Source organism: Marmota flaviventris, chromosome 2, assembly GCF_047511675.1.
Source record: "Marmota flaviventris isolate mMarFla1 chromosome 2, mMarFla1.hap1, whole genome shotgun sequence".
NCBI classification, from domain to species: Eukaryota; Metazoa; Chordata; class Mammalia; order Rodentia; family Sciuridae; genus Marmota; species Marmota flaviventris.
In genome coordinates, this window is record NC_092499.1 from 137,813,360 (window position 1) to 137,828,365 (window position 15,006).

Sequence of the window (15,006 nt, forward strand, 5' to 3'; positions counted from 1 at the left end):
ATGCACCGTACTAACTGAGCTATATCCCCAGCCCGAGTTAAGGAATTTAAAGGAATGAAAGCTGGGTGTGTTGGTGCATGGGGATGCACCAGAAGAGCCCTTGAACCCAGGAGTTGTGGAGACAGCCTGAGCAACATAGCCAGACACTATTTAATAAAGTAAAATAAAACAAAAAATTAAAGAGGTGGGGGGAGGGAGGGAGAGAGGAGGAAAGGAAAGAGGAAGAGAAGCGGAGTTGTTGGGGCTGGGGATGTAGTTCAGTGGTAGAACACTTTCCTAGCATGCCTGTGGTTCTAGGTAAGATCCCCAGCACCAAAAAGGGGGGAAAATTGTAGGAAATATTTTTTATGTTCTCCATATATATACTTCTAATTCTTTTGAAAGAGTTATATCCAAATCTAAGGGAACCAGTGGTTGATCCTTTCTGCTGACTCCCATCTCTTCCCTATCCCCTAGTTGCCAGGAGCCCTCCTGGACACAACCAGGCCGTCCTGATTTGTGGCAGTTCAGAATTTATAGAGTGGTCAGGATGGAGAGAAAGCGGCAGGCAAGTGCTAGCCAGGAGGCTCCTGGGTCAGCCTTGGATCCTACTTAAACTCTAGTATCTGAGGTTCCTCTTAAAGTTAGCAGGGCTGGGGGACCTAGCTCCGGGTTCTTTACCATAGCCTGGGGACTCTGTGTGACAAGAAAACCCAGTAGGTTTCTCAGGGAGAAGCCAGAGGGTTGGGACCCACTGAGCCTGCTCTGACTGTGAGCCAGCACCGCCCCCTGCTGACCCTGCCTTGGCACTGCCCCTTAGGCAGGGAGGGGGGCTGGCTGGCCAGATCTTTTCTAGGAAGGTGGTGCCACCACCATTGGGAGAACATGGGTGAAGATCACGAATATTAAAATATGACATACTCAGCTCCCACAAAATCCCAGCTGCTTATGTGTGCAAGTCCTACACGTGCTTCTTCCCCACCTGACACGAGAGAGAGAGAGAGAGAGAGAGAGAGAGAGAGCACAAGTGGGACAGCGAGCATAAAAATACTCCTGAAAGCCACAGGAAGCAAGAATTTTATGACAACCATTTGGTGCCCAAGTGACTTCCTTTTGGAGACATCTGGGGTGAGGCAGGGATTCTGCTGCAAACGGCAATTGGAGCAGAATGCGAGGGTGGAAGTTTGTGGCAATGTATTGCTGCATCCCCACATAGCCCCTTGGAGGACTGAAGACAGCAGACTCTGGAGGCCATTCATCCAGGTGTGGGTAGAGGTTTCACTAGAGAAATGTCCTCCAAGCCTCAGAGAGTCTCTGAGCAGGATCGGCCCCGGCTCATATCCTTGAGTTCACCAAGTTACTGGAGGAGGCTAGTGCTGCCTGGTAAAGCTCCTGGAAGAGGTGTGTGCCTTTATCATAGTCAAGCCAGCTAGGAAAAGAGGTGGACAGTCATCTAAAGGGTGAACTGGACCATTTCTGATCCCACTTCTATGAAACTCAGCAGTGTTGGTTTTGGAAGCTCAGTGGTTCCCCAGGAACCTCACCATTCACAGATCACCTGTTTAGAGCTCACTAGCAATGCATAATTGTAGCCCCACCCTAGATCTACTGAGTCTGAACCTGCATTTTTATAGCAAGACTCCCAGGGGATTGCACATTAAAGAGCTCATCAAAGCTTCCAAAGCAGTGGTTTGCAAACTTCCTGCCAGTTGGAATCCTCTGGGGAAGCTTTAAAATTATTTCACCCTGAGCCCCAGCCACGGGATTGGTTCACTTGGTCTGACATACAGCCTGGCCATCCATATCTTTCCAAGCTCCCCAGGTAGCTAAAATGTGCACTGCTAAAGCACTGTGTATAGACATATGGAGAAGGTGAAGATGTGGAAGCTGGTAAGTTTTTTTTTTGCTACTGGGATCGAACCCAGGGTGCTCTACCATTGACCTACATCCATAGCCTTTCTTTCTTTTTTAAAAAAAATATTAATTTTTTAGTTTTAGGTGGACACAACATCTTTATTTTATTTTTATGTGGTGCTGAGAATCGAACCCAGTGCCTCACGCAGGGCTAGGTGAGCGTGCTACCACTTGAGCCACATCCCCGGCCCCATCTTTCTTTCTTTTTTTCTTTTAATTTTATTTTTTAGTTGTAGATGGACACAATACCTTTATTTTTATTATTTTTAAATGTGGTACTGAGGATCGAACAAAGTGCCTCCCATATACCAGGCAAATGCTCTACCGCTGAGCTACAACCCCAGGCCCTATTCTTATATTTTTATTAGTTATTAATGGACCTTTATTTATTTGCTTATATGTGATGCTGAGAAACGAACCCAGTGCCTCACACATGCTAGGCAAGCACTCTACCACTGAGCCACAACTCCCTGCTTTTCTTATTTTTTCTCCCCCTTTCTTATTTTTTGATAGAGGATCTTGTTAAGTTGCTTAGGGACTTGCTAAGTTGCTGAGACTAACCTCAAACCTGTCATCCTCCTGCCTCAGCCTCCCGAGTTCCTGGGATTACCAGGTGTGTACCACTACACCCAGCTAATATCTAAGATTTTAAAGGCAAAATTTGCACTCGAGCAGAGAGGAGAGAAAAGCAGGGATGCTGAAGCCTGGCTCTTTCAGCCTGGGCTACAAAAGTTCAGGTGGGAAAGCAGTAGTCATAGGCCAAATGTCCTAGAATAAGAGCAATCTCCTCCCTGGGGCTGTGCTCAGAAGTAGCCTTGTCATTAGGCAGAACATGTGTGATTTCTCAACATGACTATATTAACAAGGAAAAAATTAGGATCAGGGTTTGATGGTGCACACTTGCAGCTCGTCTTGAGTTTCCAAGCCCAGAAATGTTTTGGAAACTAAACCTCTCCGTATTTCCCTGAGGAGACTTTGGCATAGAGCTACCCCACGAGGACACTTGTCTTCTAGTTTCTACACTGTCCAGGAGATGATTTATGAGTGGGAACCAAACAAAGTCAAAACCACTGCCTGAAATAACAGGGACACTTTGAAAAACATTATTTGAAGCCCCTCAATATTCTGAGGCAGGCATTCTTACAGTCATCTTACAGGTAAAATATGAAAAAAATTTTATATGCAAATAAATACAAATATATTTATATGTTTTGGAAACTAAATATATTAAATTTTTTGGAAACTATTTTATGTGTGTGTGTGTGTGTGTGTGTGTGTATATATATATATATATATATATATATATATATATATATATCCTGTAAGATGTGTGTGTATGTGTGTGCACGCGCATATGACCTGCTTAGGATTAAAGGGCTAGAAATGGTTAGGATGTAACTCTAACCCAACAATTCTGGTTCTGAGTCCCTCTGGCTGTTACTACTTGTTTCAAATATTTGCTTCATTTATTTCTGGAGGTGGGGGAGGTGCAGGTAGAAAAGGGAAAGAGGAATAAGGAAGTAAGAACTTCATTTATGTCAGATCTGGGTCCCCAACCATCATCAGATAAAAGAGGAAACAATTTTAAGAAGAAACTAACCAGTGTTCAGTAGAGGTACTGATATAATTCCAACTAGTCAATAGGAAGTTCTGGGTAGCACACAACCATAGGAGAGAGGGATTTAATTTGTCTCCTTTGGGGAGATTTTCAGTAGTTCAAGGCCAGACTGCTTGTAATGTCTTTAAACCATTCAGGTAAGTGGCTGGTACCTTCCTGTAATTCCCTCTAAGGACAATTAAGAGAGAAATGAGGAGGGGAGATGGTCATACAGAGGGCCATCCAGTTAGGTGTTCAGTCTTTACCATGGGAAAGTAACTCCCTACACAACCAGAGCTGAAAAGCCTATTAATGAAAGGTATAATTGAAAAAAAATATTAGCTGTATCGGGGTAGCAACAAATGCTAAAAGTTTGCTTAGCAGAGATACAGCAAAGGACCACACTGGCAAGCGGTTAGCACCTACTTATTCAATACCCAGGAGCTGAAATCTCTTCTATGTTTTTTCCTTTTTTGTATTGGGGGTTGAACCCTGGAATGCTCTAACATCAAGCTACATCCCTGGTGCTTTCTGAGACAGGATCTTTCCAAGTTGCCCAGGCTGGTCCTTAAGCTTGCAATCCTCCTGCCTCAGTCTCCCTAGTTGCTGAGATTACAAGTGTGTGCCACTGTACCTGGCCCTTGTCATGCTTTTCATAGGTAGTATTCTTTCCAAGTTTGTTTTCTTGGATCATTATTTTTTTTGGGGGAGAAGCTTGTTAAGAAGGATGAATCTTGTAGCCTGATATATTTTTTAAATATTTATTTTTTAGCTTTAGGTGGACACAATATCTTTTATTTTATGTGGTGATGAGAATCGAGCCCAGTGCCTCATGCATGCTAGGCAAGCACACTACCATTTGAGCTACATCCCCAGCCCCGTAATCTGATATTGATCTTGCTAATGCCCATCTTCTAAAGCCAATACTCTCTACCTGACCCAGCTCATCAAAGGCTTTGCATGGCCCAGGAGGGCTCTGAGTGCAAGGCTCTTGTGGGTGGTATAGCTCTCTTGGCTGAGCTGTGCCCAGCCCTGGGAGACACTTTGCTTGGGTTCAGAAAGATCCAAAGTAGAAGAAAACATCACCATCACCACCAACCAAACCAATACCATTTTGATTTAGGTAACATTTGGCTAGTTATCTAAGAATGATACCGGAAAAGCACCCAAACCATGCATGGCAAACACTACCTCCATCTTGCTTTGCATTCCATCTACATGGTTCACTTTAGTAGTTGGTTAAAATGTTGCCATCCTCACTTATTTCAGTTTTTGGCTCTTTTGCCTGGAGAGGATGGGCTTGTGAGGACTCATGGGCTGGTTGTATTTTTGGTATCTGTGTGCAAGGTTGGGTTGACATCAGTTGTGAGGAAAAACTGGTGTTTTGTGCATTTCCATTAAGCTCATGTTTTGGTGAAGGCACATATAGAACCTACTTGGTTTTACCACTACACAAAGCACACACAGCCATGCCACATTTTTTAGACTTTATTTTTTTAAGTAAAGAAATTCAGTTGAATCAAAGATAACAAAATTACAGTTTTGTTTGTAATGATCTTTGTTCACCACCACACAGAATCATATAGAATCAAAAGTAATATGAGAACACAAAATGATCAAGGACACCATCATTTAGTATAATTTCTTAATAAAGGTAAATATCCTCATATTTAGAAAAAATTGCATTGCTAGTTGCGAATCTTAAACACCTCGGTGCTGAAGGATCCTGTTATTTCCCCCCAAAGATCCAGCAGCGTGGAGGCTTTCAGAACACAAACTCAAAAATACAGTATTTTCAGGGCAGCATTTAAAAGTTTCAGAAAACCCAAAGAGAACAAAACAAAACGAAATGAACCAGAATCAGGAATGTGAAAGTGATGGTTCTCAAAAATCAATCTGAAGCAGATCTGCCAACAGAAAAATGTGGTTGAACCGAGTCTAACCAGGAAAAAGAGAGATGCAAACTGGCGCCCCCACCCCCCTCCCCCACCCCCACTAAGGCAGCTGCAGTGGCAGAAATCAGAAGCTCAGGTACAGTGAAGGTCTTCCTGAGGCAGTGGGAGAGACCCAGACCATCTGGAACTGGTTGGAAAGGTGACAGGATTCTACATGGACTTGTGCTTTAGGAAAACTAAAGTGGCCAGAATGAAATTAAAAAAAAAAAAAAAAAAAAATCTAACTCCTAACACCCAGGGACTTGGTCCACTTACATGGCCAGCCTGGGAGAGAAGTGGTTGGCACTGGGACCAAGCGGGTTGCAATTATTCTAGGTGACTATTGGCTGCTGGATGTGAGTGGTCTGGGAGGAGAATGCCCATTGAGACAAGGGGTATTTCTGCAGATGCTATAAGTGGTCTGTCCCCAACTTATGGCAATAGTGGATTTCTTAGCTAATGAGGACCAAAAGGGAGAGAATGTAGTTATGGATTTCATTACTAATTGATAGTTCTAGTTAAAAGCTGAGAACTTTGTGAAACTCAGAATGTTTGAGTTTCCACCAGTGAGAAATTAACTTCAGCTTATTTATTAGAGATCCATGAAAGCTCTACCAGCATATATGCCTGGAAAAAGGTTCAGAAAACATGGTGGACTGACTCTTCCAAAAGGGTAGCTGTCTATTCTGGGAGCCGAGAATGGGGAGCTGGACTCCATGGCCTGCATTCAAGAGCCACGATGGAGGATGCTGGCTGCAGCACCCAGAGGCGGCAGTAGCAGTGATGCAGGTGCAGCCTTTGCTATGGATGGCTTTCTAGTTTTCTCTGCCAGCCAGGTTCTCTTCTCCTTTTCTCAGCTTCAAATATAATTTGGCAAAAACAATCCTAGTTTATGAAGGATGGGGTACTTCCCTCTGCTAACAGGTGGAAGGAAAATTTGTCCCAATTGGTTGGCCTCTACATGCCATAGGCAGGCCACTTTTCATGACTTTTTGGAGCATCCAAGTAATCCAAAGAAGACAGATGCCAGAGATGAGGGGTTTTGGCCCATCTGGATCATGTCTATTGTTGAGGGGTGGTAGGTGGGGACAGAACATAATAAGGAGCCTGCAGGACACTTGAGGATACTTTCTGGTTTTGTTTCAAAATTCCATAGCAGAAGAATTTTAATTCTTCCACCATGATATTGTAATACCAGGGGATTTTCTACAGGTGTGGTAAGGCTTTTTGGGCAAAGAAAATAATTCCAGATGATACTGTGACAGAATGCTGCAGCAAAATGCTTACTTATGACTCTCCTGCCTTCCTAAAGGATGAAGACATGAGTCCTTCATGTCTTCATTGAGTGTCAGGACACTAGATGTGGTGTTTCAATGGTCTTTACTTTAAGTCAAGGCCACAGGAAAAGCCTCTCACATCTGGGACACCTGTGTGCTTGGCAAACACAAACAAGAACACATGTATCATTTCCTTGGAGCTGGCAAAATCCATCTCAAGTCACCTAGTTACAAAGAGAACTCTCATTTGATGTCAGAAGCTCAGCTGCCCAGAAGTTCACTTCAGTGAAGACTATGGGATAGAATGAAAGCCTGGGCAGGAAGGACTTCTGCCCTGGGCATTTTCCATGCTCTGCCTGATCACACTGAAGGATGGAGTTATTGTCCTCATCCTGATGGCCAGCACCTGCCATAGTCATGAGACTGCCCTTAGAATAGCAAGGATACTGCGATGACAACTCCCCTTGGGAGAGAAGCCAGTGAGACACAGGGCTTTAGATGCTATCCATGGGCCTAACCAGGAAAAGGTGAATGTACAAACTCCCTCATTCAAGTCCCCTCAAATAAGCTTTGGCCGATGACATGGCTGTTTGTTTCTACCTGCAAGGGCTTGAAGAGGCCAACTTCAGGCAAGTGTTCAACAAAGATCAGGCAAATGATATGTAAATGAAGTCGTCTTAGGATGGCCTAAGATGAGGTGACAGGCTCAGGCATATGAAGTGACTTGCCCACTTGACAATGTCAATCAGAGACACTGGGGATGAGAAGCTAGATCTCCTGGACTCTGATTCCCAAATACCAGGTCAAGAAAGGAACATTCCTTTTTAGTGTATTTCCACTCTCACGGTGGGGCCTAAGGTTCCCTTATGCCTAAAACGCTGCAGAGAAGTTAACAGAATATTGTAACAACAAATAACTCTCTATCTTCATTCTGGTCTGGAATCATTGGTGCAAACTCACCGCAAAAAAAGAGAAAAGGTTTTCTTCGAGTCTGTTGAACTCCCTTTTAACATACATGTATCAAAGAGACCCAATGCACTTTTTCAAGACAGGCAATATTAATTTGACTGGGAGCAACGTCTTTAAATTATCTGGGGGGTGGGAGGAGCAGGGAGCACAACTGGAGAAGAGTGGGGTGCTTCTTTCCCTTGGTTTCTGACATATTATTCCTGCCACAGAATTGTCTAGATCTATGCAATTTATATCCTTAATTTGATTTCAAAATAGAATATTCAAACACTTTCTGAAAATCCAGGCTTGTTTCAGCCCAGCTAAGACCTTCATAGCAAGAAGAGCATTCACATTATCATCAGAAAGGAATGACTTTGGGAAAAAAAGCGAGGAAGCCCAGAGAAAGGAGAAAAGATGACCTACATATAAAGTGCTGCTCCCTCATTTATTAGGCAAGTTTGCATCTCTACATTCAGTGCCTCTGTGCTCTCATTCAGGGACAAACAAGAATTTTCCTGTAAGACAGCCACAGTCATATTCTCATTTCCATGCCTGAGAGCCTGAAGCTTGAATAAAGGGCTTCAGTTGATTTCATGTGAACCAAAATGGAATGTAAGTGCCATTCAGAGTTCCACACTAAAGAGATTTCAGCTGGGACGTGGCCCCCCAGTCCTGGGGGTGGGGAATTCCGGCTGTGTGGCAACAAAGGCTCTGCCCAAGCCTGCCTCTCCTGGGGTGGGAGACTTCCAGGCCTGCCATACAGGCCAGCTCCTGGGACAAGCCCCCGCCCCTCTTCCTGTGTGTGAGGCCTCAGGACTGTTCTTCTCCTGGAGGGAGGGGTACCTGGGCCACTACTTCCACAGCAGGTCAAGGATGTGGCCTCAAACAAGTGAAAGGAGCCCCTCACTTCCAAATGCCGATTCCATCCTATTAAGTTATTGCTTGATGGACCTATTTTAGTAAAAAGTCTGAGAAACGAAAGTATGGCCCTAAACCCAGATTACAGATGTGGGTGGTGGAGAGAAAAGCAACAGAGGAGAAAGACTAGCTTCCAAATTGAGGCATAGATGATAAAGTGCCAATTTGTGCTAAAAGAACACGAAGAGGAGATGCGTTAAAGAAATGTCAACTTGGGGGGGAAGTTGTAATGACAGGATTTAGCAAGTGTGAGAAATTATACCAAGACAAAGTCAAGACCACAGTAATCTCAGTCTTGAGATAATGGCTGTTTCTGATGTTATTAGGATGATCTGGTGATTGTCAGAAAACAACTTCAGGTTACAGATTTAATTGTCACAGTCACTTGGGCCAATGCCCAAACTGTGGCCACAGGGGCTGGCATTCAAGTGCCCAGGTGACTCCCTTTATTCCTTAAACATCCACACAGACCACTTATTCCAGTCTGTCCTGGAGCCAAAGGAGATGCAGCAAAGAAAATATATATTTTTAAAGTATTCAGGCAATTTCACTCATAGTTCTATTTAATTCCAGATAGCAACTGCTGATTTTTCAAAGCACAGGGTTCTTAGATCTTCAAGTACCACAGGATGGGAGAAAAGAAGTACTTGAAACCTATAGTGACATTTCCACTTGAAAAGACATTTCAGAAAATCTAGCCAACCAACAACAAATAGAGGCTATTCATTTAAAAATCCAGTTTCAAAACAACACCGTCTTTGGTTGGAAATATCTTTCTTCTTCAAACTCGGATCCAACTTTTGAATTGTTTAGTATCAAAAGCCAGAGATAGAGGGTACTGGGTTAAAAAAACTAAAATTACAATTAAGTGCTCAAAAGACCCCCAAAATCTCTTTATATGAAATGTGGGGGTGGGGAGGGGGGTGGCAGATAGGGAAAAAGAAAGGTAAATGCTTAGCCTGGGAGAAGAGCTCCCAGCCTCGCCTGGAGGGATGTTCTCTCAAAGCTCAGTAAACTGAGTTTGTCATTGAACTTAGGACTGGTGGTCATCTCAGCAATCTACCTGGTCCAAGTCCCTCATTTCATAGGCGAAGAGACTCAAGTCCAAAGAGACTTATCCAGGGTCATATAGCAGGTGAGAATCAGAGCCAGGGCTCAGCCCAAAGGCCCACTCCCACTCAGGGTCCTTTGTGGGGACACTACACTGATTACACAAGGGCAGCTATGCAACAGGCCTTGCTGCTCTGGAGGCCCCTGGGAGCAAAGAGACATCAATGATGATGAATTTCAATAAAATGAGCCACCAAGATGCTTCTAATTTAAAGGCGCTATAGAACAATGTGTCCCAAATTTGCCTTGTGATGAGAATCCCTTGGGGCACTTGTCAAAAATTAAAATCTCCAGGCTCCTTCCCAGACCCAATGAGTCAGCCTCTCTAAGGGGAGGGACCTGGGAGGCTGAATTTTTAACAAGTGTCTCAAGCAACTCTCAGCAGTGGCAACAAGGTATGAGGGGACTGTCCTAGTGGATGGTGATGGAAGAAACTTGGCTTGTGACTCAAGTGGAATTTCCTTTGCCATTTAAGAGGCTGCACTCTGGCCTGAGAATTGCAGGCTCCCAGATTCCCAAGCCGAGTCACATCTTCAGCATTGGCCCAGAATGGTGAGCTTTTGTCAGGGTCTACATAGGACACATACAACCACCACGAAACGACATATATCCTTCACTGTTCTCAGGGAAAAGCCTTTTGATTGGCAAAGCAGAATGGCTGTTCAGACACATTTTTAATAGGGAAACTAGATGTAATTGGCTTAAAAGCAATCAGAAGCTGAAAAAACCGGACAGAAGGGTGAGAACCCTGTCATTTGTCACCATGGCTAACAACGCAATGGAGAAAACCAGTAACTAAGCACAAAAATAGCCTGGAGCTCCCAGGGAGAGCCTCCTACTCGAGACACCTGTGCACGATGGGGCCCCGCTGATGAAATGAGGTCAGGTCCAGGTCGCTGAGGGAGATGGGAGACCTGAAACAGCGGGCAAGGGGACGCGGGTTCCAGAGGAGGGTCGCTGGAGCGCGCCAGAGTCCGGAGGCCTCACTCCAGCTCGGCCTCCATCTGCTCCGTGTCGGAGCACTGCGACTTGTTTCGTTCCCACTGGCAGATGGCATTCGCATACTCCACCACCAGCTTATCCATCCACGTCAGGGGTTCGGGAAACAGCACAGAGCCCTCAAAGAAGCCCAGGTGGCCCCCATGCAGAGGCAGCACAAACATGACATTCTCCCGTTTCTCTGCAGGGGAAAGGCAGAGAGTTACCGCACTCTAGTTAGCTTCAGGCTGGAGATGTGAAGGGGAGTGAGCTGGCTGGGATGGCCTAGGCTTTGCTTACAGGGAAAAATCACCTAAGTGGGCATCTAACCTCTGCCCTCACTGCCTTGTTCACCAAAGTTAGCCAGCCAAGACAGTGGAACCTAGCTAGCTTTGGGACCGGCATGCCTTTGGGAAGAATGGGCACTGGCTTTATAAATCCTTGGAACTCTTTTAAGTGGTTCTCAAACTTGGCTGCATATTAGAATCACCTGGGAAGCTTCTCAAGCTCCATAAGTCTAGGCTGCACCCAGACTAATTAAATCAGGGACTCAGGGGTGGCAGGAGAAGAATGAGCAAGGGAGGGGAACCCAGGCACGGGTATTGCTAAAACGCTCCAGGTGTTCGGTTATGCTTCCCAATTTTGTGCATCTGGATCCACCTGGGGTATCTTGTTAAAATGCAGTTCTGATTTAATAATCTGAGGGTGGGCGGACCCTACGGAGAGGTTCAAGCACTCAGAGTGTTATTTCCTAGAGAACAAGGAGAATTCAACAGAGTCGATCATTTTTCATCCCACTCATTTATCTTTGAGACTAAGACTTAAAGCTGCAAGTTGTGTTAAAGCCTGAGCTGCCAATGCCACATGCTAGATAGCCATTCTGGGTTAATGACCTAGAGCTTGACTTTCTGATTCCATATTTAGGTTGATCCCACACAGGCCAGTAAAGGCCACTATTGAAAATGTGTGTACATGGGGCAGACAGGGGCAGCCAAGTTTAACAGGAAGCACCTGTCTTCCCAGGGGAATGACTGAAGGGCCCCCTGGCTGGCTTTCCAGGGCTGTTTTCTAGTCTTACCCACTTAATTCTTGCTCTTCGGTTGCTGTTTTGTAAGTTTCTATGTGACAGCACTAGCGCTGTGACCATCACTTAGAGCTCCAGAAGGGGACAAGTGCTGTTGCTTTCTCTCACTGCCATGCATGTGGCTGAGTGGGTTGCACTTGTGTAGTGAGTCTGTGGTTGGATGGGGACTGACTGGAGACAGCTCCTTATCAATGTGACACTTGTCCTACACACAGCCTCCGACCTGGGCAGTGTAATAGGGCCCTGGCAGTGGGTCCTTTGTCTGCTCTACGATTTACTCTCCTGAGGGTCATGGGAGAACCAGAGGTATAGCTCTTCCTTCTGGTTATTATATGATATTTGCAAGATTCATATAATGGTTTCAATGTCCCTTTCATGCACCAAGTGGTCATCAGTGAGGAGTGTGGAGATGATGTCCTAAGGATCTGAAATTACACTGAAAAGTAGCTGTGCAATTTCCTATCAAATCCTCCTTTTAATCTCTCTGTGCTTTCTCTTTCTCCTACTCCACTAAGGATGGAATCCAGGGCTTTGGACATGCTAGGCCAGCACTCTATTTTCCCTTTTAGCTTCTTATTCAGCACGAAATGAGACTGTGCTCGCATGAGGCACAGTAACATTTCCATGAGCAACATTCTTTGCCATTTCAGTTGCTTATATTTTTATCCCTAAAGCAGATGGAGAGGCTGTCACCAGAGGTAATAGAACTGGCTTTTTTGTTTTGTTTTGTTTTGCTTTTCAGGTCAAATTTTACATGTAAATATCTCTTAAGTCAAACTCTCCTACTTAATGAAACCATAACTCTGAGACAATAATTCTGCAGAACACCAGGTGAATCTCCCCAAACTGTCTTGGTGATGGACATCAAGGATGGTTCTGGCTTCTGAACGATGATACTCTGCCTAGGCCCTTCACAACTCCAGAACTTGGAGGATAGGCATGAACTGTCCTTCCCTGAAGAGGTTGGTTCCCAGAGCTAAAGGAATAGTGAATTTGCTGAGTGGTTGGGGGAGCAGAAGAAGAAACACTTACCTGAAAGGGCCTTTGGAATGGTTAGAAGGCTTTCATGCACCAAGGGATCATCAGCTGCATTAACCAGCATGAGAGGCACATAAATCTACAACAACAAAGAGTTGAATGAAATGATCAATTCCCTTTTCCAGATCCCATTGATTCAAGGTTCAGAATCACTACCAGACATGTCTTTGAAGCAAAAGGAAGAGAGTCACAGATTGGCTTGCTAAACAGATGGGATAAGGATGCCTGGTATTCACTGGTAGTAGGCTGAGTTACAGGTGCCACTGTGATCATCACCTGGCAGCAAGTATGTGCAGGGGCAAAGTTCCCAGTGTCCTCAGGTACCGAAGAAGAGAGGGGAGTGCCGAGTGGCATTCACTGTCAAAATAATTCTGATTGGTCTTCATAGTGTTTCAAATTAGTCACACATTTCAGAAAAATGACTTTACCAAGAGTTATGTGCCTACTCATTTGGTTTATACTGTGAGAAAGGAAAATGAAGTGCACTCCATTCCAGACAAAGAAGACTTTCCAGAAGAATCTGAAGGTTGAAATTATGAGTAGGTTGGTGAATAGCTGGGGATCTTGGCAGGATTGCATTCAGTATCCACTTTAGCAAAACAGCCAATGGTCTCCTTTTGCATTTGAGTGGAAATGGTGTTGACGTGGCACTCAGATTTTCCTGAACAGCCATGCCTAGTGAATGGCTGTGCTCTCCTGGAACTCTCTGATATTGGCTGTACACAGCTCGACATTTATATAATGGCTTAAATAAATATGCCCAAAGCTGGGGTGATGATGCTAAAGTAGCTGGGAAGGCTACTAAAAGAGCAGAACTTTGATACACAATTATCTGCTATAGCTGGGGAAATGGTGAGCCAAACCAGCAGGTGGACCCTGACAGAGATAAATGAGAAGTTCTGTGATTGTATAAAAAAGGCAGTTGTGCCAAGAGAATAAGAGAGACTGGCTTGGTGATGGGCTAGGTCAAAAAATATGTGGGAATTTTGATTAGCCACAAATTTAATACACACACTTATTATAGCTGCTAAAAAAATGCATTGATGCAAACCAGTCTACTTAATCAACAGACATGCTCCTCATCATTTTGATAAATACATCCATTTGACTCTATACTCACTGGATCATGGCAGGAATTTGGAATTCCGTTCTAGGCACCACACTAACAAAATACACAATAGCCAAAAAGAAGGGTTCAGGATGATAAGAAACCTGGAGCTCCCATGAAGAATGATGGTAGAAACTGGGTAGGATTATACTACCAAAGGGAGTCTAAGAAAAAAAATGGGGTGTTGCAGCAATTTTAAAGGCTTTCATATAGACTTGGGAGCAGCCTGGTCTAAGGGGTGGTTCTGGGATTAGTGTATGGTGGTCACAGAGGGACACACTTTGGTTTAATTAAAAAAAAAAAAAAGAGTCAAAAACTAGAACAGATCCAGCTAGAGTCTGGCTGAGATTCCACTAGGAAATTTAGGAGGTATATTTTTGTACCATGGATGGAGCTAGGTGGAGTGACATGAATTCTGAGCCAGTGTTGTCTACTCACCCTGTGCAGGTACCTCATGCAGCTTTCTTCCTCATAATACTCTTTCAGGGAGTTATAGCCATGGAACTTCCTGGAACATAACAAAAAGAAAGAAAAAAAAAAAAAAAAGAAAAGGAAAAAGGACAAAACAACATTTGTCATAAGATGGAAATATTGAGCTGATTATTATCTAATTCTCACGCTAACTCACTGCATTGGTAGAATATGCACAGGCAGCCAAGACTGGTCTAAATGCTGAGTTGATTTTATTACCACTCTAGTTTCTATATTAACTTGTCCTATCAGCAGAACATGTAGCAGTGTTTAGGGTCAAGAATGCTGGCTTTGGCATCTGAGTTCAAATCCTGGCTCTGCTACTTACCGGCTGCGTGACTTCAAGAGAATGGTTCATCCTGTGTAAAATAGGTCTGAAAATAGGAACTTCTTGATGGTGCCACAATAGTTATTGCACTGAAGTGCTACTAGCCTGGTAACTGGCTGAGAGGAACGACTCAGTGTCATCTATAATTATTAGTGGATGTTACATCATTTGAAACATCAATGAAACCATAAATCACCATAGACAGAGAAACTGAATTCAAAGGCTAGAACTTTCTTTTCAAAAGAGTTCTTATTGGTCACTTAAATGGTAATAAAATGTGGAGCAGTCATCAGAGACAAATTGACACTTAATAAAACCT

At 44.1% G+C, this 15,006-nt stretch overlaps 1 protein-coding gene across 1 annotated transcript in view; it reads right to left on the reverse strand.

The window, feature by feature from the left end:
* Positions 1-4,962: 4,962 nt before the first annotated feature.
* The window catches only part of Abhd2 (abhydrolase domain containing 2, acylglycerol lipase), a 102,562-nt gene continuing 92,518 nt past the window's right edge, over positions 4,963-15,006 (reverse strand). The window contains exons 9-11 of the mRNA XM_027919748.2: positions 14,327-14,396; positions 12,775-12,859; positions 4,963-10,860 (exon numbers count right to left, since the gene is read on the reverse strand). Coding sequence (XP_027775549.1) covers positions 10,664-10,860; positions 12,775-12,859; positions 14,327-14,396 — 352 coding nt within the window. The 3' untranslated portion in view covers positions 4,963-10,663. The remainder of the gene's footprint in view (positions 10,861-12,774; positions 12,860-14,326; positions 14,397-15,006) is intronic.